This window comes from Setaria italica, chromosome VI (genome assembly GCF_000263155.2).
Source record: "Setaria italica strain Yugu1 chromosome VI, Setaria_italica_v2.0, whole genome shotgun sequence".
NCBI classification, from domain to species: domain Eukaryota; kingdom Viridiplantae; phylum Streptophyta; class Magnoliopsida; order Poales; family Poaceae; genus Setaria; species Setaria italica.
Genome location: NC_028455.1, coordinates 7,721,120 through 7,741,624, shown reverse-complemented (window position 1 = coordinate 7,741,624; position 20,505 = coordinate 7,721,120). Strand labels below are relative to the sequence as shown.

At 48.1% G+C, this 20,505-nt stretch overlaps 1 protein-coding gene across 1 annotated transcript; it reads right to left on the bottom strand.

The window, feature by feature from the left end:
* Window positions 1–19,438: 19,438 nt before the first annotated feature.
* Window positions 19,439–20,154, bottom strand: LOC101757357 (pollen allergen Phl p 2). Its single transcript, XM_012846975.1, has one exon. It carries the CDS (start codon window positions 20,095–20,097, stop codon window positions 19,741–19,743), a length of 357 nt encoding a protein of 118 aa, XP_012702429.1. The 5' UTR covers window positions 20,098–20,154; the 3' UTR covers window positions 19,439–19,740.
* Window positions 20,155–20,505: the final 351 nt, after the last annotated feature.

The following is a 20,505-nucleotide window of genomic DNA, read 5'->3' as shown; positions in this document are numbered from 1 at the left end:
GCCCGTGAAGCGTATAATAACCAACCTTGTACGAATCGTACTTGTAAATATTCGTTTTCTGTTTGAATTAGGGATAGAGTTCTAGTCAGATAAGGAGTCGTCTGTACGGGGCTATAAATAGCTACCTTTGTAGATCTGTAATCATCAACAAATCAATACAACAAACTACTATTTCCTCGTACTTACTTTCAAGCAAGCGACTTCGCCAAATACTTTCTTCTTTTTCACGAGTTCGTACGGGTTGGCGGGGCTGCATCAACTTGACCTCCGGCCGATCTCGTAAGTTCCGTTTACCGAGTAAATTCTAAGCTTTAACTTCGGGCGCATCACTGTCGTTTCGTTTAGATTTATTCACTAGTTATCGATATTTACTAGAATCATAGGTTTTACCTGTTTTTCTAGTTTTATCACCAGTTATGCAGCTAGGAATCGGCAGTTTCGGCTTTCTTTATATTCTGCTATTTAATTCACTTATTTTACATATAGCCGATTATATTTGTTCCTAGTGTTGTTACTATAGCATTGTGTCGATTACTCCAGTAGTTTTTGTCTACACAGCTACAGTGATCGGTTGCTTTATAGCCGATTTCTTTATTACGGCAAATCGGCCGATTCGCTGATAAGCTCTCTCGAGATCGGAAATTTAGCCGATCGCGACTTCCGGACCTGACACGTATTCTTCCTTGCCAATCAACAGGTCAGATTGGCTGGCACGCCGCGCGAACCGCACCAGGGCAATCACCCGAACAGGAGTTAAGCAGATTCTCCCGGGTCGTGTGTCAGACGCTGGGGATTCGGTTGATCGATTTCTAGCGCCAACACACTTTTGGCACGCCCAGTGGGACCAATACAACCGCCGCCATGTCGAAAGCTGCTGAAATCTCCGAAGATAACGTCATCGAAGTAACGGAAGCAGATCTCAAGGACGACCAGAAGGAAGAGCTAGAGAAGCAGACAACACTCTACCGGAAGGCATGCCTGCAGTCCTTCAGTCGCTCCAGAAGCGGGGAAACTATCAAAAAGTCTCCGTTTCCAACTCCCCGCTAGATCACAATCACCGAGGACTCGGACAGGATGGCCGAGATGGTCCAACAGCCCGTCTACCACGCCTTCATTGATCAATCCCCGGTGCTTGCAAATACGGTGTACAATGCCGTCGTCAGCTCCTTCGCTAACGGGGTACCTCAAGGATACAAGGGACCGGCTTGTACTCAGCCGATTCCACCGAACAATGTTTATTTGAATTCGGCTTCTCAGCCGATCCAATTTCCTGTTGGGGGTTCTGGCGCTTCATCATCATCGGTTCCTATGGGGTATGGTGGCACACAACACCTTCAGCCACACCCCATCCAGCTAACCTCTGCGCCGTTCCCTCCAGTTAGCCCAACGCCTTGGGGGGCACCATCAGCTACGGCCGTTCAGGATCAACCGGCCAGTCAGGGAAGCCCCCAATTCCAGGCATCTTTCCAAGTGGCCACTCGACCAACCATGCCGCCATACCAGCCTGTCACACCAGAGATGAGCAAAACAGCAGAGCTCGTACTATATGATGAAACGAGTGGCTCATTCAAACAGCCGACCCTGAATACACAGCCGGCTTTCACTCAGATGCCACCTACTTTCACTCAGCATCAGGCTATTCCACCTCCGATATACCAGCACGTGCCAATCCCTCAGCCGACGGTTTACCAACAACAGCCGGATTGGTCGGCACGTATTGCAGAAGTGATTCAGGAACAATTCGGCTTGAAGCCGAAGGTATAAACTTACACCTATAGGACACCATACCCGTCTACATACGACCTACTACCGTTTCCCCATCGGTATAATGTTCCTGACTTCACCAAGTTCTCAGGGATGGATAACACTTCAACCGTGGAGCACGTGAATAGATTTATCATCCAATGCGGAGAAGCGGCTGCACAAGATGCTCTACGGGTGCGACTATTCTCATCATCCTTGTCCGGGTCGGCCTTCCAGTGGTTCACGACATTACCGCCGAACTCGATTATTACATGGGCCGATTTGGAAAGACAGTTTCATAAATACTTCTATGCCAGGGTGCATGAGATGAAGTTGTCCGATTTGACCAGCCTCAAGCAGAGAAGCGACGAGCCGATATCCTCATATGTACAGAGGTTTCGGGAAATCAGGAACAAATGCTACTCTTTGGCTCTAAACGACGCACAGCTGGCTGATATAGCCTTTCAAGGTCTCCTGCCCCACATCAGAGAAAAATACGCCTCACAGGAGTTCGAGAGCTTAAGCCAAATCGTCCACCGATTGTCTGGACAGGAGGTACGTTCTTTCGATCCACGGAGGAACTTCCAGAAGAAGGTGGCGTTCCTGGAAGAGGTGGAGGCCGAAGAAGATGCTGAGGTCGGTCTTGCGGAGTGGGTCAAGCGAAAGAAGCCAATATCATGCCCGTTCGGCAAAAAGGAGCCAGAAGCGTTCGGTTTTGACACGACGAAGGCCGATAAAATCTTCGACCTTCTCCTCCAAGAAGGACAGATCAAGCTCTCGCCATATCATACAATACCTTCTGCCGAACAACTAAAAAAGATGAAATATTGCAAGTGGCACAACGCTACGTCCCATGATACTAATGAGTGCAAAATCTTCAGGCAGCAGATACAGTCGGCCATTGAGCAGGGCAGACTTAAATTTGAAGTGCCAACAAAATCAGCCAAGCCGATGAAGATCGACCAGCACCCCTTCCCCACCAACATGGTTGATACGGGGAAGAACTCGCTCCAAACAAAGGTGCTGACGTCCGAATCGGCTAAAAAGAGTGGTGCCGTAGACCCCAGAAATCAAGCAACGCCTGAAGACGTCAAGGGAAAGCGGCGGATGGTGGACGGCGATGGCGAATCAGAAGAGCCACGCATTACTTCCCAGTTCCTGCTCCAGAAATATCAGCGTCAACATGAACGCTCAAGATCCCGGGAAGAAGCGATGCGGCGGCACGAAGATCACTGAAGGTGCCCGTTCTTCATCCACTGTTGGGAAAGCAACCTCAGGCTACCTTCGGCCGATAATTGCCCGGAATGCAACGGCCCATATCGTGGCAATCGGCCGTTTAACAGGTCTCGCTCCAGAGACGGAAGACTAGAACCGATCAGCAGGAACTGGCGCGACCAAGACGACCGGCGCCCTCCCGTGCGTGATCGGCTGGGGGGCAGAAGTGACCAATATGACCGGTCAGAAGACAGACGCCGTGACAGGCCGGGGGGCAGGTTTGATCGACATGACCGGCCAAAAAATAGGGCCAACGTTCACAGTCGGCTTGAAGAGATGGCCGAGGCTCGGGTGACAGACGAAAACCCTTTAGGACGTGAGCCGGAGTGGGAACGCGCCAGGTCAGGAACCAAACCAATAAACCCCAGGTGGTGTCCCGACGGATTGACCAAATCTCAAAAACGAAGGATCTAACGTCTCCGCCAGTGGGAACAGCAGGAAGAGGAACAACAGAGCACGACGGACAAGAAGGAAGGCAGGCCTCGGGTATGGCGCCCCAAAAGAAACGATAGAGGGGGCGACGAATCGGCGGGTGATGAATCGGCAGCCGATATTGGCATGGTTTTCATACTGCCGATGGAATTTATGACTCCTGCCGATCGACAGGATGTGTCGGCGATAGAAGAACAGATTGCACAGTTGGCTTTGGAGCCAATGATAGCCACGTTCGAGAAGCCCGAGGATGACAAACGGCAACACCTGAAAGCATTGTTCCTTAAAGGGCATGTCAACGGCCGCCCCCTCACCAGACTAATGGTAGACGGAGGAGCTGCAGTCAACATCATGCCATATGCCGTGCTCCGGAAGCTTGGAAAAAGCGATGATGACTTGACCAAGACGGACATGATGCTCAAGGACTTCGAGGGCAACGTGTCTCCCGCTCGCGGCGCCCTCTGCGTCGACCTCACCATCGGCAGTAAGACCCTCCCCACTACCTTCTTTATTATTAATGGCAAGGGATCCTACAACATGCTACTCGGTCGGGACTGGATACACGCAAATTGCTGCATCCCATCGATGATGCATCAATGTCTTGTACAATGGGTCAGCGACAACATCGAGGTAGTCAACGCTGATTCCGCATACAGCATCGCGGCAGCCGACACGCAGCAGTGGAGCTGTGAAACCGTCAAGTGCATATCCGGCAGAGTATGGGATACCGATTTCCTGAAGGTGTCCGATTTTGGCCTACAGCCGATCCGAGCAGTCGGCTCCGAAGACTCAGAATAAATGGATCAGTTCACCCGAGAAGATGGGAAGCTAGGGCACGGGTTCACGTCGGCCGATTCATTAGAGATGATAGACTTAGGCGATGGTACCAAACCAAGGCCGACTTATATTAGTGCAAATTTAGACCCAGAATACAAATGTAAATTGACAGATTTGTTAAGAGAATTTAAGGATTGTTTTGCTTGGGAGTATCATGAGATGCCCGGTTTAGATCGATCTATTGTTGAACATCGGCTACCCATAAAACCAGGGTATCGGCCGTACCAACAGCCTGCACGGCGCTGCAATCCTAAAATTCTACAAGACATAAAAGCCGAAATAACTCGGCTAATCGAAGCGAAATTTATTCGGCAATGCCGTTATGCCGAGTGGATCTCCAACATTGTACCAGTGTACAAGAAGAACGGAAAGTTACGTGTGTGCGTTGATTTCAGGAATCTTAATCAGGCCACACCGATGGACGGGTACCCCATACCAACGGCCGATGTGCTGATAGACGCTGCCGCGGGACACAAGATTATTAGCTTTATGGACGGAAACGCTGGATACAATCAAATACTAATGGCCGAAGAGGACATACCCAAAACGGCCTTCAGATGCCCGGGCCACCTTGGTTTATTCAAGTGGGTGGTGATGACTTTTGGCTTGAAGAACGCTGGCGCTACGTATCAGAGAGCCATGAACTACATATTTCACAAACTCATGGGCATTCTGGTAGAGATCTACATCGACGACGTCGTAGTCAAGTCCAAAGGACACGAAGAGCATCTGGCCGATTTGCGAAGAGTGCTGGAATGCACCAAGAAACATGGGCTGAAGATGAACCCCAATAAATGTGCCTTCGGCGTGTCCGCCGGACAGTTCTTAGGATTCATGGTGCACGAGCGGGGAATAGAAATCAATCGGAAGACCATAGCGGCTATCAACAAAGTCGTGGCCCCGCAGAATAAAACTGAATTGCAGTCTTTAATCGGCAAGGTGAATTTCATCAGAAGATTCATATCTAATCTATCTGGGCGGATTCAGGCATTCACACCACTATTGAAGTTGAAGCCTGACCAGGAGTTCATATGGGGGGAGGAGCAACGCAAAGCATTGGAAGATATCAAGCAGTACTTGGTCTCACCACCGGTATTGGTTCCTCCTCAAACTGGTAAGCCATTTAAATTATACTTATCGGCCGATGAAAAGGCTATTGGGTCGGCTCTAGTCCAGGAATTCGAAGGAAAGGAACGAGTGATTTATTATGTCAGTAGAAGACTTCTGGACGCTGAAACAAGATATCCTCCGGTGGAGCGGTTGTGCCTATGTCTTTACTTCTCATGCACCAAACACAGGCACTATTTACTGTCGGCAGAATGCATGGTCGTATGCAAAGATGACGTAGTAAAATACATGCTATCACTGCCGATCTTGAAAGGACGAATCGGCAAATGGATCTTAGCTTTGTCAGAGTTTGACCTGCGGTATGAATCGGCAAAAGCTGTCAAGGGTCAGGTCATGGCCGATTTCGTCGCCCAACACTGCGGACCAGAGACTACCTTCGTAGAACCGGTGCCTTGGACTTTATACTTTGATGGATCGTCATGTGGGGTCGGATCAGAAATCGGCATCGTCCTCATATCGCCTCGGGGGGCAAGCTATGATTTTTCTCTGCCGATAGAAGCCACCGCCACTAACAATCAAGCGGAGTATCGGGCTGTATCGAAGGGCTTACAACTACTAAGAGAGGTCAAGGCCGATTCTGTTGAAGTCTTCGGAGATTCCATGCTTATTGTGGATCAATTAACGGGGAGGTCTGAATGCAAGGACGATGTATTAAGAATTTATTACGAAGATTGCCTGCAGCTCTTAAAAGAATTTAAATCGGCAGTAATCGAACACATCCCAAGGGATCACAACGAGGATGCCAACAAGCTCGCCCAGCACGCATCTGGATATCGGCCAATTCTAGGCGCTATGGCTCTGGAACTCGCGGCCGATGACTGGCGGAAAGAAATTGCCGACTACTTGAAAGATCCATCTAAGAAAGTGGAACGACGGGTGCGTTTTCATGCTACTAAATACGTACTGCTTGAAGACGACTTATTCTACCGAACAATTGATGGCGTCCTGCTCAAATGTCTGGGAGCAGAGGAGGCTAAGACTCTGATGGGAGAAATCCATGAAGGGGTGTGTGGAGCCCATCAATCGGCCCATAAGATGAAATGGATGATCAGGAATAATGGGTATTACTGGCCAACGATCCTCGAAGATTGCTTTAAATATTATAAAGGATGCCAGGATTGTCAGAAATTTGGGAATGTCCAACGTGCGCCCGCATCGGCCATGAACCCCATTATCAAGCCGTGGCCATTCAGAGGATGGGGGATAGACCTTATCGGCTAAATTTACCCCCCATCAAGCAAAGGGCACAAATTTATTCTGGTGGCTACCGATTACTTTACCAAATGGGTGGAAGCAATTCCGTTAAGAGCCGTGACATCGGCTACCATGGTCGACTTCGTAAGGGACCATATCGTCTACCGATTCGGCATTCCCCAGACTATTACAACCGATCAGGGAACAATGTTCACATCAGGGGAATTCGAAGAATTCACGGCCGATATGGGGATCAAATTGTTAAACTCCTCTCCATATTACGCCCAAGCTAACGGCCAGGCCGAATCCTCCAACAAAGGGATAATTAAGTTAATCAAAAGGAAAATAGAGGAACAGCCGAAGAAATGGCACCTATGTTTAACCGAAGCCCTATGGGCATACAGGATGGCTTGTCATGGGGCCACCAAGTTATCCCCTTATCAATTGGTGTACGGTCACGATGCAGTACTACCGTGGGAATCAAGGGCGGGGTCAAGGCGCATTTCGCTCCAAGACCAGCTAACGGCCGACGACTACTCGTCACTCATGAAAAGGGAACTTGATGACTTGGCTGGCCAGCAATTGAGAGCTTTGATAAGCATCGAGGAAAACAAGAAGAAAGTAGCCAGGTGGTATGATAAGAAGGTCAAAGTCAAACAATTTTCCCCAGGGGACCTGGTTTGGAAGTTAGTATTGCCGATTGGGTCGAAAGATCCTAAATTCGGAAAGTGGTCCCCTACATGGGAAGGGCCGTATAAAATCGGCAGATGTGCTCCAGGAAATGCTTATATTTTAGAAACAATCAAGGGAGAAGAGTTTACTAGGGCTCTGAACGGAAGGTACCTGAAAAGATACTACCCTAGTATATGGGTCGGAGCATAAAGGATTGACCACAAGACAACGGTACACAGCCGGTACAAAACGGTTCGTCTAGAAAAAACATGCAATCGTCCAAATCGGCCGATGTATTCATTTGGTACGGACGGTGGGTTACACGGCCGACAAGCCTCCGCTTCGACTTGACGGGGGAGAGGGTGGCTCCGGTCCATGGCCGGGCGCGAAGTTCCCGCCGCCGCATCTTCAAGGGCGATTCTTGCAGGGAGCGATGGCTTCTGTCGGCTTGAGGTCGCCGGCGGGTGTTGCCGTCCAAAAAGTCCAAGACCCGACGGGCGTCAGCAGAGACATGTTCTTGAAGTTCGTCACGATGAGCCCTGATTAAATCCTTATCCTCCGACGACAATGGTTCATCAGGGTGTATAAGCTCGATGGCGCGCTCAAGTCCGGGGCTAAGGCGTCGAGGCTGAGGAAAGAAAGATTAAAAAAGTGATCTCCTTCAAAAGAGTTAAACGAAGAAGAAGGATAAGGTTTTCACCTGGTTAACAGAGGAAGAGGAAGACGATGAAGACATGACAGAAGGTTGCGCCGACGAGAGCAGATTGGGGAAATAAAGCCGAGCCAAACTGGTACTCTCGAAAGAAGGGTTTAGGCCGGTATTTATAAGAAAAAGAGGTGTAAAGGTGCGTCCCGTTGTAAGTGAGAAAGGCAATAAATAAAAGAGGCGTCACGAAGGACGGTCAAAGCAGTCATTAAACGTTCATACAAAATAGTCAGTGCCTTTACAGATTACCCAGAAGGGCATCGATGGCCGCAATCGCTCGACGCCGGATCTGATCGGCAGAGTCCAAGACCCGTTGGTCATCATCCGCCGATCCGGGGACTTCTGATGCACTACGGTGGAGTTTTAGGGCTTCATGGGCCAAATGCTGCCTCTCCTATTTTAGATCGGCAATGACGGAGGGGAGTTCTTGGAGCTTTTTCTCTTCGGCGTTTATTGCTTTAGTCACCTGCTCCATCTCCTTGGCGAGTTCTGCCCTTCGGCGTTTGAGACGGTCTATCTCGCCGACGATCCCTGGGCGCGAGTCCTCCAAAAAATGAATACGTTGGTGCACCTCTTGGGCCTGACGTTTATATGCATCCTCTTCTTCACGAGTCTTGGCTAGCTTGGCGCGATCGGCCATATGACGAAGGGCTCTGAAGACCGGGATCCTCATCGACTCGATGTATGCGGCCGGCGCCAAGGCTTCCTCTGCTTCTTCTGGCACTCGTCCGCTGACGTCACCGAAGAGCTGCCGAATCGGCGAGGCATCTTCTACCAATCGGCCGATGTCTCCTTGAAGAAGAGATCGGATGCTGGTAAGCTTGGATCGGACGTCGTCGGGGATGGAGCTCAAGGTGACCTGCCGGGAAGCGACTTCTTCGTCGTCAGAGAGGGCGACCGCGAAAGAGAAGAGGCTGTTGTCAGGAGTGTCCTGTTCCTGGAAATAATAAAGAAGAAAAAATAAATCGGCTGATGGTAATAGCAAATCGGCTAAATAAAGCTGAAAGATTCCTTACCTCTTTGAATCGAATTTCCTCGAGCTGCATTTGAGAAGCCGTTATCCTCGGTTCGGGGGCTGGTGCCTTGGGTTCATCAGAGGAAGAGGACTTCACGATGATTGGTGCTGTGCTTGGACCAGCTTCCCGAGAAGGGACCAGTGGTTGAAGGGCGCTTGGCGTGCTGATGACCTGTGCCAGAAGGTTGAATAAGCACATTATTCAAATACTAGGGGAATCGGTGAAGAAGTGTTATACCTCAACGGATGGAAGCGGAGGCACGTCGATGGCCGATTGGGTTGCTGCCGATTGTTGTATGTCCATAGGGGTAATCTGTGCAGTCTAAGAAAAGAGGGATTAATATCGAAACAACAATCGGAAGGGTTAAGCATAAGTTTACCTGCACGGCCTCTAATAGTAGTGACGCAGCGGCTGCCCCAGCTTGTGCGACAACTTGAGTGTCAATGTCTGACAGCTGGAGGAGGTGGCGCGGCCGAAGTCTCTGCCGATGCGAGCGTGGGAGGATCTGCCGATTCTATACGGGCTCGGACTCGGCGACTGGTCTTCTTGGTAACCTTTTTCTGTGCTTGTTTCGATCGGCCAGCAATCACGTCCATGGACGGGGCATCATAGCCGATGAGAGGGTAGGCGGTGTATGGATGATGATCTTCTATTAGCCGACCACTCCGGCTGTGTGTTGGAGGGACACGATTCTCAGCCTGAAGAAATAGCAAAACGTTAGTGTTCAGCCGCATTGATAAAAGAATAAAAATCGGCTAAGGAAAAATACCTCGGCATTTGGGTCGATGTTGGTTGGGTCCAGGAGATTGCAGTATGCCGATGCAGAGTTGCAGAAAAGGAATTGTTTCCACTCGGCCCACCAAAGCTTGAATGGCTGGACAGCGAAGGGAGCTACTATCCAGTTGGTCAAGTCAATGGTGGTAGAGTCTGGGATCCGGTCTCGCAGCCGACTGTAGTCCAGACCCGTTGTGAGCCCATCTCTGAACTTGGCTCGGCCAGCAAAATATACTTGAATCGGCAGCTGACCCATGCCGAGTTGGCGTGCTGCAGCAGAGGGATTGTAGAACTCATATGTAGGGGCGTCTTTCCCCGAAAAGAAGTTGGCTGGCAGGATTCCTGGCTTGATTAACTCATCGGTGAGTTCTTCGTCGAATCGGCCAGTAGTTGAGTCGAAGCAAGTTGGGAGTTCGAAGATTGGGTCATCTCGCTGATAAGGAAACCAGACGGTTGCATCTTCATTAAAGCCGTTGTAAAAGCATCGGAAATACTCGGCCACTTTCGTAGCAGAGTACAGGCAACCGGGGAAGGCCGATGCTGCTTCACCAAAAGATGTGCATCGGTGTCGAGCAGTAGGATCTTCTGCCGATTCTATGTTAGGGAACATCATGTGTTCCACCCTCTGCTGAGAGATCTTGCTCATATAAAGGTTCAGCCACAAATTGATGAACCACCAGGGTCCACCTGGATTTCCAATCGGCTCCCCCTTGGAAAGTTTGATGCCGATTTGGTGGAGCATGTGGTAGGCCGCCCCTAGCAAGTGTTTTCCAAGGGGAACAGGAGTTCCTGCCGATAGCGCTTCGGCTAAAGCCTGGGTGTTGGTTGATGGCCCGGCGGATCTTCCGCAAAAGAAATGTTTTTCCAACCACATCATTAAAAAGGCCGTGTGCTCCCTATTCTCAACAGACTCGGCCCTTTTGTTGCATCTGATGAATCCTTTCCACCCGCCGATTCCTCTCGTGTCCAGCCGATGCGATGTTGCGGCTAAGAGGCGAAAAGGTGTGTCCGGGGAGGAAATGTCAAGGCCGGTCAACAGAACCACAGCGGCCAGTGTGGGAGTCATAGGTCCATGCCCAAACAAGAATGCATTAAGGGCATCAGACCAAAAGTAAGAGGCTGCTATCACCAACGGTTCATTTTGCTCCATCTGGGACAAAGACAGGTTGATGCATTGGCCGATTTTGAGCTCATCCCATTGGACCCTCTTCGGTTCGGCTATCCGTTGGTACCACTCCCTCCAACCCGGGGTTTCATTCGGCCAAGACCTAAAGGTGCCCAACCAGTGATCCAGGTCCATGGTGGATTGTTTGAAGGGGATTCTGTGGGTTTCTAAATTGATGAGCTCTGTTGGATCTGGGTTCCCCATGGGTCCGAGAAAGATAAGGCCGGGATTTCCCATAAGATGGATGGTGATGCGATGTCTAACCGCCTAAAAAGGAAAGGGGGGGTGCAAAAGTAAGAAATAGATCTAAAGTAAATGCATTGCCGATAGAGGAAGGATTCGGTAATAACCTCTGGGATGAAGTTCCTTGTAGTCGGCGTGACTACCGGTGCAGCTGCGGAGGATGAGGCCGCTATGGGGATCGCCATTGGGATCTTCGATGAAGCTCCTTCTTCTGATGACGGAGCAACCACGGTCGCCACTTCCGCCGGAGGTGCCATTTCTGGAGCATCGCGCGCTGGAGAGTTGCCTGAAGGGGCCGCCATTGGAGGGGAAAAGAAGAAGCAACAGGAAGATGGCGCTAGGAAGCTTCGGAGCTGAGGGAAAGTGCTGAGGGAAGAAGAAGGCGCGCGCGCTGAGGAAGAAAGACGTGAGCTCAAAAGGGAAGTGCGGGGTGAACTGCTATTTAAAGGGTGCCTGATGAAGGGTAAAAATGGAATTTTTACCGCGCCGGCGTTTCGAGTTTTTCGGGAGTAGTGGTTGTCGTGGGCGCCCGTTTCGAAAAGATTGCAATCATCAGCTGGAAGACCGCGAAACGGAAGGATATTTTTATTGCGGCTGTTTCGGAGGGGAAGTTGAAAAGAATTTCGAAGTAAAAGACTATGTTTTACTCCGAAACTGGGAGGCATGTGTTGATGCCAGATTTCGTCACGAGTGAAATCGGCGCCAGGAGAAGAGGAAATGGGAAAGTACAATTGGAAATCGGCCGAATGGCGCTACAGTTCGAGATCGGTTGGTCGGCGCTACAGTCCAAGATCGGCCAATGCTACAGTACGGGATCGGCCGATGACTTCTGCCTCGCTTAACCCTTGGGGTTCGGATCGGACACGCCAGGTTCCCGATCGGTTACCTTTTGCCGATGATCTGTAATCATCAACAAATCATCAACAAATCAATACAACAAACTACTATTTCCTCGTACTTACTTTCAAGCAAGCGACTTCGCCAAATACTTTCTTCTTTTTCACGAGTTCGTACGGGTTGGCGGGGCTGCATCAACTTGACCTCCGGCCGATCTCGTAAGTTCCGTTTACCGAGTAAATTCTAAGCTTTAACTTCGGGCGCATCACTGTCATTTCGTTTAGATTTATTCACTAGTTATCGATATTTACTAGAATCATAGGTTTTACCTGTTTTTCTAGTTTTATCACCAGTTATCCAGCTAGGAATCGGCAGTTTCGGCTTTCTTTATATTCTGCTATTTAATTCACTTATTTTACATATAGCCGATTAGATCTGTTCCTAGTGTTGTTACTATAGCATTGTGTCGATTACTCCAGTAGTTTTTATCTACACAGCTACAGTGATCGGTTGCTTTATAGCCGATTTCTTTATTACGACAAATCGGCCGATTCGCTGATAAGCTCTCTCGAGATCGGAAATTTAGCCGATCGCGACTTCCGGACCTGACACGTATTCTTCCTTGCCAATCAACAGGTCAGATTGGCTGGCACGCTGCGCGAACCGCACCAGGGCAATCACCCGAACAGGAGTTAAGCAGATTCTCCCGGGTCGTGTGTCAGACGCTGGGGATTCGGTTGATCGATTTCTAGCGCCAACAGTCTCCTTTTGGGAAAATGAGGAGCATGCCTTCGCCGGCTCCTTCGAGTTTGAGGGAACCGTCCAAGTACATTACCCAGTGCTCTGGCCTCTCGACTAGTGTTGGCACTTGGTTTTCTGTCCATTCAGCTATGAAGTCGACCAAAGCCTGAGATTTAATGGCTGTTCTTGGTTTGAAGTCCAAAGATAGAGCTCCAAGCTCTACTGCCCATTTAGAAATTCTACCCGTGGTATCTCTATTGTGGAGGATTTCACCGAGCGGGAAGTTGGTGATGACTGTAATGCAGTGCTCTTGAAAATAGTGTCGTAGCTTCCGTGAAGTGAGCAGAATCACGTAGACTAGGTTTTGTATTGGCGGGTACCGAGTTTTGGAGTCTGAGAGTACTTCACTGACGAAGTATATGGGTCTTTGGACTTTGTAAACATGGCCTGGCTCAGACCGCTCGATTACTACTACGGTGCTGATGACGGAGTAGTAGCCGCTATGTATAGGAGCAAGTTCTGATTTGGAGATGGAGCAGTAAGGATTGGTGGTTTTGACAGAAAGTCTTTAAGTTGCGTTAATGTTTGTCTGCCTCTTCTATCCATTTAAACTTGTCCTGCCATTTGAGAAGTTTGAAGAAGGGTAGTCCTCATTCTCCAAGTCTTGAGATGAATCGATTAAGGGCTGCCATGCAGCCCATGAGTTTCTGCACATCCTTCATGCTAGCCAGTGCGTGCATGTTTGTTATGGCAGATATTTTCTTCGGGTTAGCCTCAATGCCGCGATGGCTAATAATGAACCTGAGTAGTTTGCCGGAAGGTACTCCAAAAACGCATTTGGTAGGGTTAAGCTTCCATCGGAAAGCTCGTAGGCTTGAGAAGGTTTCCTCCAAATCGACAATTAGATCCTCCTGATTTCTTGTTTTGACGACTACGTCATCTACGTAAGCTTCTACGTTACGATGCAATTGCTTTTCGAAGCACATCTGTATAGCTCGTTGGTAAGTTGCTCCCGCATTTTTTAATCCAAATGACATTATTTTATAGCAAAAGGCCCCAAATGGAGTGATGAAGGCTGTCTTAGCTTGATCTTCTTCTTTGAGGCTTATCTGATGGTAACCCGAGTAACAGTCGAGAAAGCATAGCAAATCGCACCCAGCTGTAGAGTCGACTACTTGGTCGATCCTGGGTAGTTCAAAGGGGTCCTTTGGAGAATGTTTGTTGAGGTCGGTGTAATCGACGCACATTCTCCATTTGTTATTTTTCTTGCGAACAAGTACAGGATTAGCTAGCCAGTCAGGGTGAAAGACTTTTTTGATGAACCCTGCTGCGAGTAGTTTGGCTAGCTCTTTTTTGATCGCTTCTCGTCTATCTTGGGCGAGCCTACGGAGGCGCTGTCGTTTTGGGGTAGCTTTGGGATCAACGTTTAGAGAGTGCTCAATCAGTTCCTTGGGCATACCAGGCATGTCAGCTGGTTTCCAAGCGAAGATATCGTGGTTTGCCTGAAGAAAACTGATGAGCGCGATTTCCTATTTAGGGTCTAGCCCTGTTCCAATCAGAGCTGTCTTAGAAGAGTCGCCGGTCTGGAGATCAACTGTTTTGAAGTCTTTCTCATTTGTTGGCTTCACCTTTGCTGACCCTGACTTGTTTTCTGGTATTTCGAGTTCTGTTGGGTGAAGTTTCTTCGAAGCTGAGAAAACTTGTTGCATAGGGCTGGGTGCTTGAGAGGTTGCGGCAATCTCCACGGCTTCAGTGTCGCACTCGTAGGATCGCCGTAAATCTCCTCATAGCGTTAGTTCTCCCTTGGGCTCTGGCATTTTGAGTAACAGCTAAACGTAGTGTGGTATAGCCATAAACTTAGCTAGAGCTAGTCTCCCGAGTATGGCGTGGTAAGATGTCTCGAAGTCGGCGACTTCAAATCTAATGTACTCAGTTTGGTAGTGTTCCTTAGTTCCGAAAATCACTGGCAGGATGACTTATCCTAGTGGTATGGCTGCGTTTCCTAGTACTATTCCGTAGAAGGGTGAGTCTGTTGGAGTGAGCATGTCCGTGACGTCAAGACACATTTTCCGTAGTGTTTTGGTGAAAATGACATTGACTATTTTGGAGGTAGTTTGGAAGTCGCCTTCTCCTTCTTCGTCGTTGTGGACCTTATTTTTGCCTTTATCTTTTTTCTTGTTGTACTCCTCGGGAGGTAGTGGTGCGGGCAAATCTTGCATTACTCGGCGCATGCTGTAGCAGTCTATTGCTGAGTGTTTGCTAGTCAGGTGCCATGGGCACTGTTTTTTGAGTAGTTCGGTGAAGCTTGGCCCATCATCGGTTTTGCGGGATCCCTTCTTCCCTGAGTTAGTCATGGAAGCGATGGTGTTGTTAGGTTTTTGTTTGCGATTTTGATTGCTCGAAAAGTTGTTTCGAGTATCGCTGTGTCGGTTTCTATCCTGGTCATGGTTGTTATTGTCGCGCCCGCAGTTGCGATGAGAGCCGAACCGTTCTCGCTCTTTGTCTTCTTCGTCTTCCCATTGTTGCACCATGACTTTGAGATCTTTGACAGTGGTTGGTCATCATCTGCCGAAGTCTTGGTATGTACGTCGATCATAGAGGCCATTTTGGAAACACTCGATGACGTCTATTTCTGAAATGTCGACTATAGTGGCCTTCTTTTCAAAGAATCGTCGTAAGTAGTCCCGTAGTGTTTCGCCTTCTTTCTGTTTTACTTCACTTAGGTCGATCTTGTTGCCTGGTCTAGTCATGGAGCCGGCATCGTTGTTGGTAAAAGCTTTTGTCAAGTCTTCCCAAGAGTCAATTGATCTAGGCTTGAGCGACTCAAGCCATGTTAGAGGCGCGGGTTCCATGCATATGGGAAAATGGATGACTTTGGTGTCGTTATTGCCTTCGGCTGCCTGGACTGCCAACGAGTAACATTGGAACCATTGAATTGGGTCTTGCTTGCCGTCATACTTAGTGATTCCTGTTGACTTGAATTTTTGGGGCAGTCTTGTCCTCATTACCCGAGTTGTAAAGGCAGGAAAGTGGTTGTAATTGTCGACTTCTTACTCGCATTGACTATTGATTATTTCTCGTAGATCGCTGAAATGCGATACTTCATGATTTTTCCAGCCATGGTGAGGACTTTTTTGCGGAATTGGTGCAGCTGACCTCTCCAACATCTTTTTGTCGCACTGGATCTTCATTTTTGCTCAATCCTTGGCTATGTTGCCTTGGTTGGTTGACTACTTCGTTGTTATTTCTTTGTGCTTCGTGGAAGCCATTGTTGACTGCAGCACCTCTACTGCCCTCTTGATGAGCTATAATGCGAGGAAAAGATGGGATTGGTGATTCCTTATTAAGTAGCTTGTAAGCTTGTTCTGCGAGTTGTGCAATTAGTCTGCTGCCTCGCTGCGCAACTTGAGCTGTGATTTCGTTGTCACTGTCTTGAGGTATGAGATTTGATATAAGATTAATTGAGGCAATTGCCGCGAGTGGAGTGTTGTGCTCTTGAGCCTGTACTACGTCAAATGCTCTTTCAAGATTTGTGATGGGAGTGTTTGTAACCAGCATTTGTTGTTGTTCAGCTCGAGTAATATTGCGCATCCTTTTTTGGTTTCTTTGACCGGAAGTTTCATCTTGTGGAGCGTTAGCTGATGACTCGTCCTCTGAGACGTTGTCGAGTTGTGCTATCCGTCGAGGGGTTCTCTGTTGGCTAGTACCTGAGTTGTTATTTTGAGTAATGATAAAGACTTCTCTGTTTGGGTAGTAGCTTCCAGAGCTTGATGTTGCGATTTCTGTGAAACTTTCCTCGCGGCTTGAAGTGAGTGGGATGCCTTCCTGGTACGGGAGGTTGTCTATATGAACGACGAGGCGTGACTCGTAGTCGCGGGTGAGGAGAGATGGTCTCATTCCTGGCCAGTGAACGAATCTGTCTTGTGATGTTGAAGTTATTACCAAACCTTGGGCTAGTCCTGATAGCGGGATCTCTGGGACGTAGTCCGAGTCGGAGTTGTCGCCTTTGTCTTCCCCGTTCGAGTTGAGTTCGAGTGAGGAGACCTTAGTAAACCTCGGCTGTATTGCGGAGTGCATATGGGAACCGTTTTGGAGTCGAAGTCGATTTGTGAAGTGACTGGGAGTGACTAGTCCGAACTGGGGTCGAGTCCGCAGCGTAGTCGAACTCGGTGTTGTTGATTTTAAAATTTCGGTTTTTCCTGACCAAATCCTTTGTTTTCAGCTGAGAAAGGCTGTTGTCGAGAGATTTCTTCTCCCGGATGTATATGATTTGGCATTGAAACGATCCAGCGTCATCAACGATACAGAGCCAAGATCCGAAAATGAAAGTTGCACCTGCCTTGAAGGTGAAAACAGGCTTGATAACGACAGGTGCCATCGAGCTCGCGCAGAGAAACTCGACGACTTCCCCTACCTGGCCCGCCAGCTATCGGTGTTTTATACCGGAACCCACCTAGGGGGTACCCTAGGTGGTCTTTTGTGCGGTAAGGGCCGTCGAGAATCAAGGAGTCGATGGTGACTCAAGGAACGCGATTTAGACATGTTCGGGCTGCTAGATCGCGTAATACTCTACGTCTTGTGAGTTGTTAGTATTGAGCTTGGATGAGTTGAAGAAGTTGTCTTTGAGGGGGGTCCCTGCCCGCCCTTATATACTCGGGAGGGTAGGGTTACAAGTTTGAATCCTAGTCGGGTATGGTTACAGAGTTCTACTCGATGTAGACCGAGTAGTTTCCATATGCCTACCTAACTAGTCCGAGTGGGATACGCTTCTTCCCATGTAGCCCCCTAGTCTTGATTGTGTCCGAGTACACCCCTTAGTGGGCCGCACAGGGCCTACTCGTGGGCCTGGGATGCATGCCCGACAACGCTAAGTAAAGCGTCGGCGCCAGCAAGCAAGCAGGCGAGCAGCTGGCCAAGAGGCTGTGGCAGAGCAAACCTTCACTGGAAAACCTAGCTGCTTATCAATGAAATCTGCACAAACCGATCACCAATCTGTCATAAGCCTTTAACCAAAGTTGGAGATGGTTCACTCAACTACAAGTCATAGATAGGACTTTTGTTCCCTAGCTCAACGGATTTGGAGATCGAAGCTTCTGAACATGAACAAAACTCGAGCTTAAACTGAACCCTTTGAACACGTTCTTCGGTTAAACAGTCCCCCCCAAAACAGTGCAAGATTCAAATTTTGAGCTCACATTTAAATACTTAAACCTCCTTTTTCTTGTACAAGAGCTACTGACATTGGTTAACCATAGACTGGAGATTCCATTTTGCATGATCTTGTCCAATGTGATAATGTAAACTTTCTCAAAATCTTGACCCAAATTTGCCCACTTAGCACCATTTTTAGACTTCATTCAGTTTATTTGCTAAGTTGAAAACTGCACAACTTTCAAACTACGAGCCTCAGTTTAAAATTTAAATCTCTCTTTTCCTTATCAACAACATGTCCAAAATACTCACTGGATACCCAAGATCATTTGTAGTCCAAAATCCTCCAGGGTCTCTACGATGATTTTCTTCATAAATCAAATCCAAAAATGGTCACTTGATCATATTTACAGACTTACGAATTTTTCCTGATTTTGTTCAAGTTGACGCTAGTCAACAACTTTAACTACGCCATCGAGGTCCTTATGACTTGAATTTCCTCTCAAACTTGATTCCATTGGATTCTAAGCACTTTCAACTCTTGATTCCTCATTTGGTCAAATTTTTCGAAATTTGAATCTTTAATTTGAATTTTTTACCACATTTGACCCAAATTTGACTTAACTCATAATACCTCCTTGTAAGCCAAATTTCATCATTGACCTAATGATGGTCTTCTTTAGGTTTCAAAACACACTTGGTGTTACAGCCTCTCCCCATTAAAAAAATCTCATCCCGAGATTCCAAATGCTCGACTTCTTCTCAAGGAAAATGTGTCATAGTTTTCTCTTTACAACCCCATAAAAGAAATTGGGGGACTGCTTTTGTATCCATCTAATTTCAAACCTCTTCAAAAAGTTCAGAATACTTGGATTCCAGGTTCTCTGCCTATTCCCAAGTGGCCTCATCCTTGGTGTGGTTCTTCCACTATACCTTGTAAAACTTGATACTTTTGGTGTGAGTATCTCGTATTTTATGATCCAAAATCTTATTAGGTCCTTCTTCATAGGTCAATTATGGTTCCAAGTCAAGTTCTGGATCTTCTAGAAGTTCTTCAGGAAGTAAGAACCACACCAAGTGTATAGAGTTGGTCTGGCAGTAAGAGTTTGTAAGCAACAGGATCTTTTTGCTCTAAAATTTCATATGGACCAATATACCTCGGAGCTAGCTTTCCTTTGACTCATAAATATTGCACTCCTTTCATAGGTGATACTTGGAGATATACAAAATCTCCAACTTTAAAGACCCAAGGTCGTCTTCTCTTATCGGCGTAACTTTTCTGTCTTGATTGTGCTATCTCCAAATGCTTACGGACCTTTTGAATTTTTTCTTCTGCTTCAATAACCAAATCAGGTCCAAGGTGTGCTCTTTCTCCTGCTTCTAAACAATTCAAAGGTGTTCTGCACCTTTGGTCATATAAAGCTTGAAACGGTGCCACGTGGAAAATTAGTCAAAATCAATTTCAATGAGACAAGATTTTGCAAATCCTCAATTATGCAGTCATTCGATCAAATACAGGCAATCCTTTTTATTTGTCACTTTGATTAATCAAATCATAGGATTTGAAAGAAAACATTTAGGCAATTTGCTCAAGCACCGATCGATATAGACACATGCGCCATGCATGCATACATCATACGTGCACCATGCACGAACGGACACTAACAGTTCCATAGTTGCCTTACACTGTAGCCTAAGAGCGGCCAATCAGCAAACCATAGAAAAAAATGTCTCGCTGGCATGTGAGGCCGATCTCTTTTGAAATTTTATTTAGAGGTCAATATAAATTTCCATCCGATGCCATACGCGCGCGTCCGATGTGTCGCTCAGACCTGGAGGCTGGTCTTGTAGACGGATCCGGCCTTGAAGCTAGCGGGAATGGCGTCATCGACGACGCGGTAGCCACCGGACTTGGCAGCGAAGCGGATGGAGAAGGGGCCCTTGAGCGGCGCCTTGCTGTCGAGCGTCCAGGTGCCAGTCGGGCCTTCCTTGAGCTCCGAGAAGTCGCTTGCGCCCTTCTCCTTGACCTCCACCTCGGAGATGGCGGTGCTAGGGATGAGGACCAGGCGGGTGGCGCTGCAGCCCGGCCCGGTCTTGAAGGTGAGTGCGGAGCCGCATGAGCCCACGGCCAGCAGCACGGCCAGCACCGCGGCGGCGAGAAGGATGGAGGACCTGGAGGCCATTGTTGGTGGAGAGCTAGCAAGCTATTAGCGTGCGTAACCTTGCTTGTTTCTTGATCGAGCGAGGGATGGATGTGTGTGTGTAGTGATTGATGTTTCACGTATTTATTGGCGGCGGGAGCAAGAAGCCGGGCATGGATGTGCGGTGCGCCATGAAGCTCGCTGGCCGGCTTGTTCAACGAGCAAGGTCATGTACAATTGCTATAAATGGATTCGAGCTTTGGTGGTCTCTGTTGTTTTGCTCTCCTCTCAACAAAAAGGAGAAGATAAGCGCAATACACACAGTAAAAGATAGTCTTATTTCTTATTTCTGCAATAAATCGCTTCTCTACTTATTGCTTTTATAAACAAAAACATAGTAAATCGTCCTCGCTTATTCCGGTCACGGCGAGACTATAATATACTCCCTTC

Coding starts and splice junctions, on each gene's coding strand:
- LOC101757357 (XM_012846975.1), bottom strand. CDS start 20,097: ATGGCCTCCAGGTCCTCCATCCTTCTCGCCGCCGCGGTGCTGGCCGTG.